Raw genomic sequence first — 19,918 nt, 5'->3', positions numbered from 1 at the left:
CAAGCCATCTAGAACAATATCTGGTATCTCTGTGGCCCCAAACCCCAAAGGGCAGAGTCTCTGAGTCAGTGGTAGCATGCTCGTGAAAAGGCAGTGCCAGTCTCCTGACAATCCTGAATTTTCTCCACATTTCCTTTATTTGCCAGTATAGCCTCTGTTAACCTTAAAACAGTACCAACTTAAACCTTTTAATATCGGTATTTTTAAAAACTGGAGTTTATCTATCTTGGTTAACAGACAAACAACAACAACAAAAGGACCTAAGAGCCTCTGCCTTTTTATAGTCATCACAGCTATGGTTTTATACACAGATTATCTGCCTTTAAAAAACATAACTATGAAGCTTCATAAAGGGGTAATTACAAAATTTAAGTGTGCCAACCTGGGCCAGAGCTGACCCATGTAATGGTTTTGGAATTTCTTCCCTTAGGTTAGAAGCTGATAGTCCAGATAAGGTGTTATCAGCTCTGGTTGTCTAGGATACCAAGCATTCTTTCACATCAAAATTCCTATAAAATGTTGTGACCCATGAGAAGCAGTTTGGTACCTATCAGTAGGTCTTTGTTTAAAGTAGGTTTCCTTAAGGAATCAATAGTGGTAGTCCCTGAGATTCTGGAAGATGGCTGCCAAATGTATTATTCCAGTGTATCCCTAAAGCCTTGATCTAATTGAACCTCACAATACTAATTTAGCAGAGTCTATGAACTCTCAGCCATGACTATGGCTTCAGACCTGGGCTAGGACCTTTCAAAGGTATGTCCACTGGTAACTAAGTTAGTTTTAATGGTCAGTGAACAAAGTATAACTGACTTTATTGGGTTATATTGCATTGTAATATGTCATTTTTTGGTTGTTGTTTCCTAGTATTAATCTTTGGAAAAAGAATACTTCAACTTATGTCAGAGGGGGAAGGCAAAAGAGGGAGGCTGAGAGAGATTGGGAGCAATGGAGATTTATGTGTGAAACACTTCTAAACATGTCCTGCATGCCCTGTAAATAGTTGATTTCCCCTCACAGCCACACCCTGTAAGTGCTGTATTTTCAGAGCTGAACAATTAACATAAGGAGCATGAGTCAGGCTTTGAACAACTCTGTGGGAACCAGAAAGCCTTTTGCTATTAGGAATGATGTAAATTCCCCAAGGCTGGAAGAAGCCCACAATGGAAGGCAGACAGGGTCATAAATAACAACAATGGGTTCTGCATCCACTGTATCAAGTGTGGTACAGCGATAGCGACAGGCTCTTCAAATCTCAATCTCAGTGTGGATTCAGCCACTGACTTAGTTATGTCTAAAAAGTACATGTATTTCCTCTGAGAACTTCAAAAAACGTCTTTTAGAAATATAGCAGTCTATTCTCATCTTAAAGTCTTCCAACAACGGAGTCAGGGATGTCTTTGGAAGAAAAGTGACAGTGGAGGGGGCAGGGAGAGGGAGTCCGAGAGTCCAGTTCTGAAGTATAAAGCCTGTAACTTCAAAAAAGAGTGAGTGGGGGAGATAAGGGGAGGAGAGGGAGAAGGAAGGAGGGAGGCAAGATGGAGTAAGAAAGGGAAAGGGAGAGAGGGAGAGAGAGAGAGAGAGAGAGAGAGAGAGAGAGAGAGAGAGAACACATACACACACACACACACACACACACACACACATGCACACAAATAAACTCCTGAGTACACATTCAGCAAGGCTGGTCTGTAGCTTATAAATTAAAACCACATTTGGCAATTTTTTGAAGGAGACATATTTACATTTATATGGAGACTGGGTGGGCAGGAAAAAAATGATTATTCTCCTTCTTCAGTCCTTGAACTGTCAAGACTCATTAGACCTCCCTTGTTCATACATTTTTAGGGTCAGTTCACATCCCTTTGTTACTAAATCACAGCTTGTGGGCTCTAGTGCTGTCCTCTTGACTCACTGTCCTAAAGAAGCAGCCGTCACCTGGGAATAGGATTTCCCAAACGGATTTTCAGCTGATTACTGCTTTTCTTATCTGGCATAACAATGAAATCCGCTGCTTATCCATAGACAAGAGTCCAGGATTTGAACAGATGGAGCACAGCAGTCCGGCTGCACTGTTGCTGGAGCATGCAGAGCTGACACCACTATTCTTTAGATTTCTGCCTAAGCAATGAGCTGACCTTCTGCAAGGAGTACGGACAAATCTACCATATTCAAAGAGGCTAGCACACATTTAACTCTTTCAAGTTTGGACAAGGCATACAGCGGAGGTCAGGTACTTAGGAAGTAGACGAACCAGGAGGGAACTTCACAACCTGAAAGCTTGCTGGCCATCTAGGCCAAGGACAAATTCTGTGAATATTATTTCTTGGCACACTCTATTCTTAACCACTGAACCAATTCCTACCACTTTTTTTTTTCAACTGCTGGATTTATTTTTTTAATCCATATTTTTTTATTTGATATATTCTTTATTTACATTTCAAATGATTTCCCCTTTTCTGGCTCCCCACTCCCCAAAAGTCCCATAAGCCCTCTTCCCTCCCCCTGTTCCCCCATCTACCCCTTCCCACTTCCCTGTTCTGGTATTCCCCTATACTGCTGCACTGAGTCTTTCCAGAACCAGGGACCACTCCTCCGTTCTTCTTGGACATCATTTTATATGTGGATTATGTCTTGTGTATTCAAAGTTTCTAGGCTAATATCCACTTATCAGTGAGTGCATACCATCTTTTGAGACTAGGTTACCTCACTTAGTATGATGTTCTCCAGCTCCATCCATTTGTCTAAGAATTTCATGAATTCGTTGTTTCTAATGGCTGACTAGTACTCCATTGTGTAAATATACCACATTTTTTTTTTATCCATTCCTCTGTTGAGGGACACCTGGGTTCTTTCCAGCTTCTGGCTACTACAAATAGGGCTGCTATGAACATAGTGGAACATGTGTCCTTATTGCATGCCGGGGAATCCTCTGGGTATATGCTCAGGAGTAGTATAGCAGAGTCCTTCCAGAAGCGTCATGCCCAGATTTCTGAGGAACCAACAGACTGATTTCCAAAGTGGTTGCACCATCTTGCAATCCCACCAGCAGTGGAGGAGTGTTCCTCTTTCTCCACATCCTCGCCGACACCTGCTGTCTCCTGATTTTTTGACCTTAGCCATTCTGACTGGTGTGAGGTGAAATCTTAGGATTGTTTTGATTTTCATTTCCCTAATGATTAATGATGTTCAACATTTCTTAAGGTGCTTCTCAGCCATCCGAAGTTCTTCATGTGAAAATTCTTTGTTTAGCTCTGTACCCCACTTTTTAATAGGTTTATTTGGTTCTCTGAGTGCTACCTTCTTGACTTCTTTGTGTATATTAGATATTAGCCCTCTGTCAGATTTAGGGTTGGTGAAGATCCTTTCCCAATCTGTTGATTGACATTTTGTCCTTTTGACAGTGTCCTTTGCCTTACAGAAACTTTGTAGTTTTATGAGGTCCCATTTGTCAATTCTTGATCTTAGAGCGTAAGCTATTGGTGCTCTGTTCAGGAACTTTTCCCCTGTGCCCATGTCCTCAGGGGTCTTCCCCAGTTTCTTTTCTATTAGTTTCAGTGTGTCAGGTTTTATGTGGAGGTCCTTGGTCCACTTGGAGTTGAGCTTAGTCCAAGGAGATAAGAATGGATCGATTTGCATTCTTCTGCATGCTGACCTCCAGTTGAACCAGCACCATTTGTTGAAAAGGCTATCTTTTTTTCACTGGATGCTTTCAGCTCCTTTGTCGAAGATCAAGTGACCATAGGTGTGTGGGTTCATTTCTGGGTCTTCAATCCTATTCCACTGATCCGCTTGCCTGACACTGTACCAATACCATGCAGTTTTTATCACTATTGCTCTGTAGTAATGTTTGAGGTCTGGGATACTGATTCCCCAGAAGTTCTTTTACTGTTAAGAATAGTTTGGGTTCTGGATTTACAGCTTTCTATCTGAGCAAGTATCACAACAGAAGCAGGACAAGCTACTGCCTCCACACGTCTAACCCGGGAGAGTACCCTGCCGTCAGTAACTTGTGCAGTCCAGGCAGGTTCTAGGGCAATGGGGTGAGGCCTCTCACTCTCTCTCTGGAGACCAGCGAATTCAAGGTTGAAGGCAGTCCAAGCGTGTCCCATTATACAGATACAAAGAAAGGCTGAGCAGGCAAAGTATGAAAATGCATATGCCCCGTTGGTTGTCTGCTTGGATCTGGGGAGCATCCAATTCCTGGACTGAAAGTATGATGGAGGGCATCCCCACTAAAGCAAGGTCGACAGCTAGGCCACACCTGTTACACTGGTTTGAAATGTCCTTGAATTGGTGGTCAATATTCAAGCTACAAGAGCACATGGAAACTGTGAGTAACCTCTTGGCATTTATCCCACGCTGACCTGGCTTACTGAACAGCAATTTTGAACATTGTGGGGTAAATGAGGAAAGGAGCTTAAAATGGCAAAGAAAACCTGTCCTTACTCCGGAGTTAGGACCTGCTCAGGGTCTGTAAGACCAGCTTGGACTCAAGCAGAAGACCGACTGCAGCAGAGGCACTTGGGCAGGCCTTCCCTCACCCCCCAGCCCTGTTGAAAAGAATCCTAGGACTCATTTCGTGGAAGTTCTGATTCACAAGGTCTGAGGTGGAGCTAAGAGATCTATATTTAGGTTCCCAGGTGATTCACACTCTGCTGATATATATGAAACAACATTCAAGAAAGAAAGCAATATAGAGAAATTAACTTAACTTGGTGCAATGAGACAGACTTTGCAAAGTGTACTAGCATTATCCAGCAAAATCACCTTGGGACCTTGTTAAGAAATGTTACAGATTCCACCAAGAATCTACTGCATTTGTATCCCTAGAGGCTGGGGTCAGGGAAGGTATATTTTAGGCGAGATCCCCAGTGATTCTTATACCCAGCAGAATTAGTGAAGTGCTTTAAAAACACATGGTAGTGGTAACTGAGCAGAATCTAGTAGAATATCCAATCAGGAGTCACAGAACTCAGGCAGACAGAGCCTGACAGCCTTAGTGAAAAGACATACATCAACAGGAAAAGACTGTCTCATGGAGCTTCTGTTAACAGGAGAAATAAACAAACATACAAAACGGTTTGTGCCTCCCAGCCCCAAATTCAGCTATTGCCAATGTTAAGAGGCGATTTAAGTTGTAAAGTTTTGTTCTCATGAGTGACATCAGGTTCCCGTAGAGAGATCAACAGAGGAAGTTCATGCTGGTCCTTCTGTCTTTCATCACATGATGATGTGTTCCCTCTCTCTCTCAGATGATGTAGCAGTAAAGTACCAACTTAGAAGCAGAGATCAGACTCTCCCGACACAGAAAAGCCACTGGTCAGTGTTCTTGGATGTCTCAGCTTACAATTCACCAAAATACAGTTCTGTTCTTTAGCTGCCAATGCAAATTGGGGAAATCCTTCCATATAGTGTCCGAAACCGCACAGAGGAGATCTACAGGGGAATGAGTTTGGGTAGAAAAGGCACATGAAGAGATGTTGAAGATGCAGAAAAGGAGACAAAGGAACCACTGGAAAGGAAAGAGAAGCATAGGGTCCCCACAGGGAAGAAAATAAGAGAAAAGAAACATCAATGGGCTTGCTGCCAAGAGGAGAACGCAGGCCTTTAGACCACAGCAAAAATGAAATGCTACCTGGATAGGAAGAAGCTGTTCTGGGGAAAAGCTGAGACTTAAGCACCTACCATTAAGTTGAGATGATAATAGACTCAGAACTCTTCTAATACAAACATACTATGAGCTGGACAATAACCTGAATTTTTCTATAGTCCATTAAAGAAGTAAAAGGAAACTGGTGAAATTAAATTTCAATATGTATTATTTAACAACATCTATAAAATATTATAACATGTAATCAATATAAAAAATATTGAACCTCATTTATGCACTGAGTTTATGGCAGCCAGACATACAAACAGACTTCATACAGAGCGTATCATTTTCAACTTGTCTTTCGAATGCTTACAGGCAGAATGCAGTCAATGAAAACCACCTTGGTCAGTGCATCCATAAACAATGCTTTGGGAACATTTCTCATTAAGGACAAGCAGAGAAATGGAGATGCATGCCAATGATACTCCCGATATTAGCCTAGTGAAGCAGGTTTTATTACTGTTACCACGGCCCAGGGTTAGGTTTTGTTGGTCAGGAACTAAGCAAATAGCATGAGGTGGCAATGCCAATGACTAGATGACGAATGTAGCTTCTTTTGGGAAAGCTTTATAGCTGATTCACTAGCACTTACTTAGAAACATTAAGACTTCAATAATAGATGAGGTTGGATTTGGGGTGACATGTGGAGACCAGGTCAAACCATTGACCTACCTGCTGAATGGTATTCTTGGTATGTCTCACAGCCATGACTAAATCCAGGACTAGATCACCAAACTGCTGTTCACAAGATTTTAAAATTTGTCACATGAGGACAGTACAATTTTTCCTTCCAAAGGAGTATTTAATATAGTAATATGTTTTTATCACCATGATTGTCATCATCATCTTTTGAGAACTGAACCCAGTTTCTCATAGGTGTCTTCCTATCCTGTTTTATTCACTCCACATTAAAATAATAGCTCAACTACATTTTAAAAGCAGGTAATTCACCAAGTATAATATAATAGAATACTAAAAAAGTCACTGATGCTCATTTCTCATGATCTGCTAAGGTGGTCTGTCTAGGGTTTATCAGCAAAGGAAATGGCAGAGAGCACAAAGCTGACTGACAGCACAGCCCCAGGACTCACCCTCAGTGCTGGCTTGTCCCAGGGCCAGTCTGACAACCCCAATGGCCTGCTCTGTTTTGCTTTTGAGTATAAAGAGGTGAATGAAGCATACTTTGGAAACTAGAAAGTGTTGGCACTATTTTTCTTGACATTGTTGCTTAAAACAAACAAATAAGCTCTGGTGTCTTCACAAATCCTACAGTTTATGAAAAGAGAAAGATGCTTGCTATACCTAAAGAAATTCAAAAGTCCTTTTCCTGGCATCTTATCCATAGGGCCACCCCAGGCAGTGCTTTCTCTTCTCTGCAGAGTGGCCTACACATCATTTGCTGTCATTGTGGGATGGAGGTAGATAGGTAACTCTGAATCAGAAGTCTGCTGCAACAGTTCCTTCTAGTCACCATCTGGCTAAGAGATTTGGAAACCTGATTTGTCTTTGTGGAACATCAATTTCTTGACCCGTTTTTTTTTTTTTTTTTTTTTTTTTTTGTTTAAAAGCCCTGGTTATTGTCTCAGTTAGGGACAGTTCTGTTGCCTCACTAAGACATCTTGACCAAAGCCACTTGGGGAAGAAAGCACTGAGTTTATCTTAGATTTCTGTATCACAGCCCATTAGGAAGTCAAAGCAGGAACTGAAGAAGCCAGGGAGGAATGCTGCTTACTGATGTGCTCCTCATGGCCTCTCACCCAGCTTTCTTAGACCACCCAGGACCACCAGCCAAGAGGTGGCACTGCCCAGAGCAAGGTGGGAAAAAATGTACCACAGGCTTTCCACAGGCCAATTGGGTGGTAGCATTTTCTCTTTGAGGTTTCCTCTTCCAAAATGACTCCAGCTTGTGTCAAGTTGATATAAAACTAGCCGGCACAGCTGTCTTGGGTAGAGGTCTGTTCATTTTCCCCCTGGGAAGAAAAGACCTAGAGATGCCAGGATCAAGCACCATATACAGGCAGAGAACAGAGCCAGCACAGAGGCTGGCAGAACTAACAGTGGTGAGAAACTGAGTTTTCAGAATACTCGGTCTCTGATCAGGCTGTACCTAATGTTTGGAGTTGTCAGGGACATCGGTAAAAAGTTCATTTCCCTCACCACCCCTATGCTATTTGCAGTTGCCCTTCCTGTCCATTAAAAGTTAAAAGGTTCAAGATTCACAGAATCGCTTCTCAAGCTGGTTGTACTTTATAAGTTATTGTAGGTGCCAGGCCCCTGCACTCTGCCAGCAACACCGTCTATAAACAATAAGAGCTGCATAAAAGTTTAGTACACCATATCTGCTTATTTAGGTAAAAGTATTACAGAATAAGGCTGAATGCATTAATGTATCTATTACTTTAGTGCAGTGCCACTGGTTTTCATGTACAATGACGTTCTGAAGTGTGACACAGTATGGAAGGCTGAAGTGGTCAGAGAGAAGCGGCTGAAATGAGGTCCCCACACAAGAATACACCATCTCAGACCACAGTGTGGTGTGTCCATGCCACACATGCATTCTAGCACGAGGAGGAAGCACCCTCCAAAGTTCATTTCTAATATTTTCCTTATCTAGTAATAAGTTAAAAAATAAAAGGGGGAAACACAGATGGAACAGGATCATAAAAAAGGAAAGACATAGTCGGTATAATCTGAGTATCAGTATAAACTCAAAGGAATGGAAGCAAAGGGATAAAAAACAAAAAAGGAGGTAGCTCCTGACGACTGCCACAGGACTGATGCCATTTTCCTAAGGACAATGTAAGTAGATGTGTGTTGTGTTACTTTAGGCAAAGTAGGAGATACAGGGAGCAGCAGCTGTTAAGTGGAGCAGTGTGAGAAGGCAGCCACGCTCTCCATTTCAAAGGTTCTGTGATGTCCTCTAGGCCTTTCCCTCTTCCACTTCAGAGAAAGGGTGGATCTCAAGGGGAGAGAGAACCGGGATTGTGGACTGTGCTAGACCCACAGACACAAATACTATGGATTTTTCCTTTAAAATAATTTAATATTTTCCTTCCGTAGGGCTGAGTATGTAGCTTATTTTAGGTAAGTACTTTCTAAGCACTCATGAAGCCCTAGGTTTGTGGCCCAGCGCTACACAATGGGGCAGGGAGTACACACAGGAGACCCAGCACTGAGGAGAAGGAAGCAGGAGGGCAGGGCGACCAAGACCATCCTCTGCTACACAGTGAGTATGAGGCCAGCCCAGGATACATGAGATCCGATCTCAAGAAAGAAAAAAAAAATCTTCCCTTTGAAGTGTGACCAAGAAATTGTTGTATACAAATCCAGGGAAATACCTGTAAGTTGCTGCAAAGAATGTAGCTCTAAAGGTTGTATCTGTGAAAAATCAAGGAAGTTATCATGGAGGAAGTATACACTTCACAGGGATTTTCCAGTTTACATTCACCTCCCCTTGAGAACCTAAAAATAAATCTTGACCAAGCTGAGGCTACTGTTGAGTCTTTGGTGCAGACAAGTATAACAAAACATGGTATTTTAAAGAATACATAGATTTGGGTCTGCAGCTGACACAGGGACCTACTGACCACTATTAGAGTTGTATGAAATTCTCTTAACTTTGATCAGATAAATATTAAAGTACGCTGAGTTACCATAGGGAAACTTGGCCTATCTCCATGGTCCCCTTGTTTAAAAGTACCTCCTCTACAGCCTTCATTCAGGGGGCAGACTGCTGTGACTTCTTATGTGCTGAGCTCAAAACCTTGATAGGAAGGGAGAGGACAGTAGTAGGTATGGTGTGTTCCACTAGCACAGGTAGTACGGCTAGCTAAAAGACAGCCTAAAGAAGCCTGGATAGTAGTGGGAAAGCAGCGGAAGACCAGAAAAAGACATCACAGTCATCTCATTGCAAATTTCTTTCTAGAGCTGGCCCTCTGCCTCGAGTTATGGAAGAAATAGCTCTTGCTAATTTCCTTGAGGACAGACAATCAGGGCCCCTCTTTCCAAGACTCATATCTCCTGATAGGAACAGCTTTTTTGGACTTGTCTGGGAACCTTATTCCATAATGACATTCTTTCCTTGGGAAAATGAGTGTGGATTCTAAATCATCTATTTATTAATGTATTTTCCAAACAAAACCCCATTCACACATGGGGCTCTATCTATGCTGTCAATGTGGGTGTTCTGTGGTACATCCTAGAAATTTAGGCCTGAAAAGTCTGTTATCTCCCAACTCCTAAAACCTTAGAGCAATGACTGGCTTTACCCTCCAGAGTCTCATCCCAGCAGGAATCTACTGATAGCTGCTGTAATTCCTAAGTGCTTAGCTGGGTAGTCTCTGCAATTGGTCAATAGGGTGCCGCGGGACCAGCTGACTACATGGGGGCTTCTCCCTTAGCCTTTTGCAATTTGTATAGTTGCAAAATACTGCTGAGATAAATAGAAGCACACAACAGAACCAAGGGCCTAAGTTCTTGTGAGATGGGAATGAATAACCAAGTCTCAATTCTAGACCATGAAGATGACATACGATTATTCACTAATCTAGCAGTACAGCATTTATATGAACACTTCTCAGGGGAAAAAAGAAAATGATGGTGGTGATAATTAGTACACACAAGTGCTTCAGTGTTTATAAGGCACTTTAATATTTATTATTTCACTTGACAGGTAGAAGAACTTAACAGGGCTTCTATTGTACATATCACATTTACCTCTGTGGACCAAGTCAGAGGCTGGTTTTCAAAGGTCAAATGCTGTGTCTGAGATCCTCCAGCAAGTGATGGGTGGAATGCAGTGGTCAAAGCCAGGTCTATATTAACTCTAATACCCTTCCTTCTGTTCTATTCCACACTAGGCTTTTCCTAATTAATCTAAAGTATAATTGGTCACTGAGGACAAATTTCATGTCTCTGAACATAGAAGCAACATTATGCAAAACAAGGATTAGAGGGCCAGATGTATCATTTTCTATTACCCCAGCTAATTATTAATCTTAGAGTCTTTTAATTCAGTAGTGAGCAAGTTACCCTCAGGTGATGAAATATATCATATCTCATTTGCAATACTACTGTTTAAAATTTGGGAGACTTTTTTTTTTATTAAGAAAGAAGAATAAGACCTTGGATTACTATAATGAATATGCAATATTTAATATTTAAAAATGATCTAAGCTGAGAAATATTTTTTCCTATTTTTCCGTGTCATAGTCTAGAAAAAGGAGCCAACCAAAATGATACTCACCGCTATCACCAGAGAAGAGTCTTTTAAGGGCAGTGGGGAGGGGTGCTGCAGGGAGAGGTGCCTCGAAAGGAGACTGTCTTACAGTCTGCCCTACACCAATCTGTCCCTGACTGTTGACCATGCGCTAACCTGATACTGGACTCCAGCTAACTGGAGACAGAACAGGCGGCAGTCAGCCTCTGTTGTGCCTAGCGCTGTGAGAATGCTTTAGAATTAAACAATAGCCTGACAAGAGAACCATTCAAGTTAGCGCTTAAATCTGGCCTTTTGACAGGATATTTCAGGATGCCTTCTACTGAGACAATGCTGTGGGACAGACCTATCCTGTGCAGATGACAGCTATTTTCATAGGAAAACACCAATATCTTAGTGACATCAATGAATATTTTGTTCTAGATGGCAAAAGGGAAAACTGGTCCCTTAAGGGGATTGTTATGAGATCTAGATGGTGAAGTAAGAGACTGTAGTTTTCCCTTAATCCTAAGGAGCATGATTAGCATGATTCTGGTCAATATACAGAATAAAAAGGACCCTACCTCTCAAACTAATAAATTGTAGAAAAATACTTTCATAAAAATACACCAAGATTTTCCATGGTAAAAATCATTATAGAGGCAACAGCACTCAGAGCTGATCCTGTGCCACAGCACTCCATACCCAAATACACTGGGAAAGAGCTGGTCTCCCAGGGGTGCAGACAGGCCTGTGAGAACAGGTAAGGCAACCACTTCTGCTCAGAGGGACCAACCCAGAGCCATCAGGACAAAGGAACCAAGGAATAGCTGGGCACAGGATCCTTCTGGTTTCCATTTGTACCCAGGAATTGACCCTGTGCCACAGATCTCCATACCCAAATTCCTCCTGGAAAGAATTGGTCTCCCAGGAGTACTGACACACAGACAAGCCACAGTCAGAGACAGAAAGACCAGGTAACACCAGAGATAACCAGATGACAAGAGGCAAGGGCAAGAACATAAGCAACAGAAACCAAGGCTACTTAGCATAATAGGAATCCAGTTCTCCCACCACAGTGAGCTCTGAATACCCCAACACACCAGAAAAGCGATACTCTGATTTAAAATCACATCTCATGACAATGATAGAGGACTTTAAGAAGAATATAAATTACTCCCTTAATGAAATATAGGAAAACACAGGTAAACAGGTAGAAGACCTTAAAGAGGAAACACAAAAATCCCTTAAAGAATTACAGGAAGACACAACTAAACAGGTGAAGGAATGGAACAAAACCATCTAGGATCTAAAAATGGAAATAGAAACAATAAAGAAATCACAAAGGGAGATAAGTCTGGAGATAGAAAACCTAGGAAAGAGGTCAGGAGTCATAGACACAGGTATCACTGAGAGAATAAAAGATAAGACAGAATCTCAGGTGCAGAAGATAACATAGAAAATAATGATACAACGGTCAAAGAAAATACAAAATGCAAAAATCTAACCTAAAACATCCAGGACACAATAAGACCAAACTTAAGGATGATAGGTATAGAAGAGAATGAAGATTCCGAACTTAAAGGGCCAGAAAATATCTTCAACAAAATTATAGAAAAAAAAATTCCCTAACCTAAAGAAAGAGATGCCCATGAACATACAAGAACGCCAAATAAATTGGACCAGAAAAGAAATTCCTCCTGTTACATTATAGTCAAAACACTGAATATACAAAACAAAAAAAGAATATTCAAAGAAGTAAGGGGAAAAGGTCAAGTAACATATAAAGGAAGACCCATCAAAATTACACCAGATTTCTCACCAGAGACTATGAAAGCTGGAAGATCCTGGGTAGATGTTACACAGATCCTAAGAAAACACAACTGCCAGCCCAGGCTGCTATACTGAGCAAAACTCTCAATTGCCATAGATGGAGAAACCAAGATATTCCATGACAACAAATTTATACAGTATCTTTCCACAAATCCAGTTCTACAAAGGATAGTAGATGGAAAACTCCAACACAAGGAGGGAAATTACCTAGGAAAAGCAAGAAAGTAATCTTTCAACAAATCCAAAAGAAGATAGCCATACAAACAATTTACTAAAGCTCAAAGCACAGACTGTACTTCACACAATAATAGTGGGAGACTTCAACACCCCACTCTCATCAATGGACAGATCAGGGAAACACAAACTAAACAGAGACACATTGAAACTAACAGAAATTATGGACCAAATAGATTTAACAGATATCTATAGAACATTTCATCCTAAAACAAATGAATATACCTTCTTCTCAGCACCTCATGGTACCTTCTCTAAAACTGACCATATAATTGGCCCCAAAACAGGCCTCAACAGATACAGGAAGATTGAAATAATCCCATGCCTCCTATCAGATCACTATGAATTAAGGCTGGTCTTCAATAGCAACAAAAACAACTGAAAGTCTATATACACACAGAAGCTGAACCTTACTCAATGATTTTCTTGGTCAAGGAAGGAATAAAGAAATTATAACATACCCAAACTTATGGGACATAATGAAAGCAGTAGTAAGAAGAAAACTCATAGCTATGAGTGCCTCCAAAAAGAAACTAGAGAGAGCATACACTAGCAGAGTGACAGCACATCTGAAAGCTCTAGACCAAAAAGAAACAAATACACTCAAGAGGAATAGACAGCAGGAAATGATCAAACTCAGGGCTGAAGTCAACCAAGTAGAAACAAAAAGAACTATACAAAGAATCAACAAAACAAGGAGCTAGTTCTTCAAGAAAACAAACAAAATAGATAAACCCTTAGCCAGACTAAGCAGAGGGCAGAGAGACAATATCCAAATTAACAAAATCAGAAATGAAAAGGGAGATATAAAAACAGAAACTGAGGAAATTAAAAAAAAAACAAAACCATCAGATCTTACTACAAAAGCCTACAACAAAACTGGAAAATCTGGATGAAATGAACAATTTTCTAGACAGATAACAAATACCTAAGTTAAATCAGGATCAGATAAACAATCTACACAATCCCATAACCCCTAAAGAAATAGAAGCAGTCATTAAAAGTCTCCCAACCAGGACCAGAGGGGTTTAATGAACAATTCTATCAGACCTTCAAAGAAGAGCTAATACCAATATTCTTCAATAGCAACAGAAGGAACAGTACCCAATTTGTTCTATGGAGCCAGTTACACTGTATATTCTCCCTTGGAGATGGAAAGATTTCTGTCTAATCAGGAACTTGTCACAATTTACTTTGATAGAGGACTTCATAGAGATTTTATTCTACTTCTATCATGTTTAATGTTCCAAATAGATTTTAAAAATTGGTTGAGTGCATATTACTTTTAGCTTCAAAGGATATCATGTATATTTAAGAGGCATTTAACTATAATAAATTATTTTGATGACTAAAAATGTCAACACTGAGTTGTATATTTTAGAATAAATTTTATTAGTTTAATAAAAAAATCACTATGGAAAAGACATAGATTCCTGCCATGCCATCAATGACATATAGTTGAAAGAAAAATGATAAGCTCACTAAGAATTACTCTTGTTTGTTTGCTTTTCTTTTATCTAGTCCTTACCCACCTCCCCATCTCCCTCCCACAGTTCTTCACCATGTTCTTCTTCCCCCCTATCCAGACAGGATGCTCCCTCATTCCTTGAGGCCTCAAGTCTCTCAAGGGTTTAGCACATCTTCTCCAACTGAAGCCAGACAGGCAGTCCTCTGCTACATAAGAATATTTTATATAGTAAGTAAAAATATATCATCAATAGAATATCAATAGGAAAGCAGAAATGAACTAATATAAATGAACAGGGTCCTAGCTAAAGTAAATATCCACTGAGGTTAGTTATTAAGGCTGAAGTAATAATAAAGATTAGGTTAGTAACAAAGATTATTTTGGGTTGAGTCAAAGGTAGTTTTCACTTTCCTTGTGCATATTTGTATTTAATCTTTTGATGCAATGAACTACCTGCTAAGGAATAACCAAGTTTGGACTGTTAGAAAATGGGATATACTAAAGAGCCTTTCTACCAAACTCAAGTCCGTTCCATAGTGTTACAGAAATGTCTTGACAGCTCCATGTAATTTACCACGAACCATAACTATAAACAGAGACAAAAGTGGCTTCTTAAAGTCTGATACTTCATACAAAACTTGGAAACATCAGAGAGTACTTAGTTCCTCACAGGACACAGAAGTTAGTTAGTACACTCAAATTTTTATGTAGTGCATTTCTTCTGTTTTTTTTTGTTGTTGTTGTTGTTGTTGTTGTTTTTTAAATTGTGCTTCTTCTGTTTTAAAAAACATAAGGCCTAAAATGTTTTCTTATAACTTGTTTATTTTCCCTAAAATAAAATGACTAGATTCTACAAGATTGTTGTTACATTAAAAAACTATGTTGTGTAAAATCATATTAAAATTCTTATTTAGTGTATTTTTATCCTTTTTTTCCTTGACAGAAGTTCCATGTAAGAAAGGCTTTTTGAGATAATGTGACACCCTCTCTTTTGTAAGGCCAGCATAAGTTGGACTGTGCACAACTGAGGAGTATAAGACCTATGCTAAATATAATTCAACCTACAGTAGTTTATAGCTTGATATTAATTTTATGTCAATATTATATTCATAAATGAGAAAGTTTGTTTGTTTGTTTGTTATAAACAATAGCCTGGTGTAGGAGATGTATTGAACTTAGTGTTTAAATATTGTTGATTTCCAGAGCCTCTTAGCAATCTTTCCATATAGTCTGTGTTACAGAGCGGACCCTGCCCTGGTGTGTGTGTGTGTGTGTGTGTGTGTGTGCATGCGTGCATACTTGACACTATTTTCATAGCTCAGCCACAATTCAGATGAAGGTGAACATGGAAACCCCCCAATAATCTTAGTGCGTGGGCTCACTTTTAGGCAGCACTGTCATTTGTCATTTTGTCACTGTTATATGTGTCATTTTCTTATTTCTAGTTGGATCTTAGTCTTTGACACATTAAAGCTTTAAAACGAAGAGTGGAAGTCTAAATTCTGGGCTTTACTCTCTAAATGCACAGTTTTTAGGCTATGCCTGATTTTAGGTAACTACGACAGTCAATAGTAATGTCAATCTCCCAGACTATAAGCAACTAGAGGGCAGCAGTATTTTCTTACTTTGTGTCACTGAAACTCAGAGGAGATCTTGGTATAGAGCCAGCACCCAGAACATTCTGTTCAATGTAATGGTCAGATCGAATGGGAACCATGGTCTCCAGAGACTAGGAGTGGCTTGTAACCAACACACAATCAAACAGTAGCTTTGCAATGACCCTGAAATGTCCCAGATATATACAGAGGTTCACGGTTATTTACATAACTTCATAAAGAAATCAAAGAAACTAGTAAGTAATTTCAGCGGTCTCCAAACCTCCAGGGCTTTACAACTGAAAAAGGACAGCCTCACACAGGGGACTTAAATTTGGGATGGGGGAGGAGAGAGAGAAAGAGAGAGAGACAGAGAGAGAGAGAGAGAGAGAGAGAGAGAGAGAGAGAGAGAGAGGAGAAGAGAGAGGAAAAAGAGAGAATAAGAGAGAGAATAAGAGAGAGAAGGAGAGAGAGAGAGAGAGAGAGAGAGAGAGAGAGAGAGAGAGCCAGAGAGAGGCTGATTTTGTGGAATATCTCCAAGTATAGTAAAATCTGACTTGATGTTCTTTATGCTGATAAAGAAAAATAGAACAAACAAAGGTAAAAACTGTCAGGAAGACTCTGGCTCCACAGTCAGCAGTAGGTCAAATCTGAGGCTAAAAGAGTTTTGAGACTTCTTATGAGAAACTCTAGTAAGAAAAATACAGTGACTCATTTCATAATAATGCCCTTGCTTCCCAAAGTACACAGCTCAGTTCCCACATCCCAAACACATGGACCCGGTGCAGGGCTATTACAATAGGAGGGCCTCCTCAACTGTCTGTGCCCACATAGGCAGACAGAGCTGACAAAGTGGGAACAGACTTTGCTGGCATGGTGGTAAAGGGACAGCAAGAACTACTCTTACTCTGCCTGTAGAGGAAGGGGATTTCTCTGCTTCTTTTGTGCTGTGTGATCTGGTATATGTTCTTCAATGCAGCTGTCTTGAAGAACTGGGGTGCTAAATACTTCTGGATTCCTAGTCTCAAGGCTGAAAGAGTCCTCTGGCAAAGTAGTTTCCAATAGATGCTCTCGTATTTCCTAACAAATTCTCACTTAAGAAAAAGGTGATCCAGAGAGCATGGGGAACGTAAGGAGAACTCCTTAATGGCTACAGTCCCAGGGAGAGGTTGAAGCTGTTCTCAGGATCAAGATCACTGCCCTTCCCCCATCAGTACTGTGGATGGCAAAACAGTGGGTTATATAAACAATTATTAAAAAAATAACTCCAGTTTATTGCCAGTATAGTTACATGGAGAGCCAAGTTCCCAAACGTTGCCCAGTCAGAAATTTCTTAGAGTGATAAGCAGGAGAGAATGCGATGGATCCTGCCTTTTTGTAAACATCAATGTAAAATGGAAAGAAATTCAAATGCTTGGGGAAGAGGCCGATCATTAGTTTTGGGTGTTTGAGGTACATCATGAGAATCAATTTCTTCTTTCTCTGCCAGGAGGCATCAGGGAGGGTGAGGTTGCTTATTGATCTCTATATAGCTGAGACAGGTGAACTTGGAAGAGGTCAGATATCAATGGTATAAAGACAGTATGACTGTCCTGATGAGGGATTTGCAGGAGGGCCTGGGCATTTCATAGCTCTAGTGCCAATATTCCTGAGAAAGTAGTGGATTGAAGAACCCGGGGGTGGGAGAGGGTAGCGGGGTAGGGGGTGGGGGGTGCTCAGCTGAAGCTGGGAACACTGTGGCAGTGGAGCTGTGTAGTAGTATTGACGCTAGATTTTGTTGCTGGGAAAGTGTGTATGTGACTGGAAAGGGAGACATAACCAAAAAGAGCCACCAGAACCAACAAAAGAACCATGTGACATAAATGACATTTTTCTCATGAGCTAACATGGTCAACTTTGAATGTGTACCTGCTAAAAATCAGAACATGTTAACGATAAGGAATCCAAACTCCCCATGTAAAATGTCCCGGCTGGTTAAGTATGAAAGTTCTCAATAATCAGGAAATTCTCCAGATTTCAGGGTTTATATAACAGCAGCTACAGAAAACTTACATCTGTACAAATACCAGAGCCCCTAAGAGGATAATGTTTCCTTTGTATTCAGATGCTTTAATTCTTCCTTAACAATTTAAGATATTAAGTATTAACATTACACATCAGATATAAGATCTGATTTCTCTTGTATCCCATCTGCAAGCAATAACATTCTGGTAGAGTTAATAATTGTTTTTATAAACTACAGATCAATTTTTTCTTGCTCTGAAAAATCAGTTATGAATTATTTATTAAAATATATCCCAACGAAATTACTTTAGTATTTATTAATCTTCAAAGACAATACAATGTCCTGGAAATATTTCAAATTTTAGCTTTTGGACTAATTTGCTTCACTGATCTTATTTTGTGTACATACGTAGAGTGGTTGTGACAGATGAAGAGGACATAAAAGGGCCGCACTGACTTTTCTGAAAGGATTCTCTGCTCAAAACAAAGGAACTAAATGCAAGTATGAGTTTTAGCTCTTTACGTCTTCTGGGTCTCTATTGTCTCAGAGGCTCCAAAACACTTTGCTTATGTATTTACTTAAGATGAGATAAGAACCTGATTTTATACTATGTGAGCCAAATTTCAAATTTCATATGGGTTAAAAAATAATAAACAACAGGGATAATCTAATATCCCCATAAATTATTTTAGAAGCATAATAATCATGTCATACTTTATGACTGGGTGAATGCCTTCTATATATTTTTTTTTCCTGTTCATTGAAGGTTCAAGCTGTAGACCTAAAATTTTTTTGAGGGCAAGTTAAATAGACTAAAGTGTGATTGAAGCAAGATACATATACAAATAATGAGGATACTGTCAAGAGTACATGTTAAGCTTAGACACAGATATAAGCTACATTTTGAGTAGATTTTCCTCAGCTATTTGTCTGAATAGAGAACTCCAGTGAAACAGAACAAGGCCCTGATAGAACTCAAGCCTAGCATGAGAAGAGAGAGCAAGAGAAAATGAACTCTATTAGCTAGGAAATAATACACTGGGGAGAACCACTAGTTCTCAGGGAAACCATCAGATATTCACCATGGAATATAATTCAGAAGCCACTGACCCCAATGGAAAGTTCCAGTGGAACCACAGATTTTCACCTCTCTTCATTTATAATCACAAACACCATCAACGTTTTTCTGGAGTGTTGTTGCCTCATTTAAAGTTGAAAGTGATAAGATACTTCTTATCTAACTAAATATTAAAGGGTTTGGAGGGGAAAGAAACAAGAACTCAACACATTAATTACTTAACTCATTAACTGATCAATGTTAGCATACAAAACAGAAGGCAAGACATCTCTTAAAATGTGCTGAACTGCTGATAATAAAAGACAGCCAACACACACACATTCTCTCTCTCTCTCTCTCTCTCTCTCTCCAACCACTACCACCACCATCGCTACCACCATGATTACTCAGCATTAAGCAGATTCTCTTACAGAGTTTTTTTTTTTTTTTTCCATACATACCGATTTTTCATTCTGGTTTGCCCAAGTATCATGACCAAATGCAAGCTGACTAACACATACCACGAATCTCTCAGGAAATATATGAACTTCTGTACAAAACAAAGAAGATCAAGTTAGTAAAAGCAACAATACCATGCAAAAATAAATCATTGTTGACTTTTTGTTATGGCAATATATACAGCACATACATGTGACTGGGATCTCCTTCCCTTCTTCTCTCTACAAGATTTCCACCACTTGGGCAGAGTGTGTTCTAGGAAGAGCTAAGAGGTTGCAAACTGAACTGAATTACTTTAGCACATGGAATATCCAGATAGGCTATTATAACTGTTCTCTGTGTTAGCATCACCTTTGCTGTTTAGAAGTCCTATTTGGGGAGAAATATCAGTGTTTTCTAATCAGCATACAGACTTAA

The 19,918-nt window shown here is 40.0% G+C and overlaps 1 protein-coding gene across 3 annotated transcripts in view; it reads right to left on the bottom strand.

The window, feature by feature from the left end:
• The window catches only part of Slx4ip (SLX4 interacting protein), a 166,181-nt gene that overhangs the window by 5,123 nt on the left and 141,140 nt on the right, over nt 1–19,918 (bottom strand). For all 3 annotated transcript variants that reach the window (XM_052183734.1, XM_052183732.1, XM_052183735.1), the window contains one exon: nt 19,504–19,592. In XM_052183734.1, coding sequence (XP_052039694.1) covers nt 19,504–19,592 — 89 coding nt within the window. The remainder of the gene's footprint in view (nt 1–19,503; nt 19,593–19,918) is intronic.

Source organism: Apodemus sylvaticus, chromosome 5, assembly GCF_947179515.1.
Source record: "Apodemus sylvaticus chromosome 5, mApoSyl1.1, whole genome shotgun sequence".
NCBI lineage: Eukaryota > Metazoa > Chordata > Mammalia > Rodentia > Muridae > Apodemus > Apodemus sylvaticus.
This window is presented reverse-complemented; position numbering and strand designations above follow the sequence as displayed.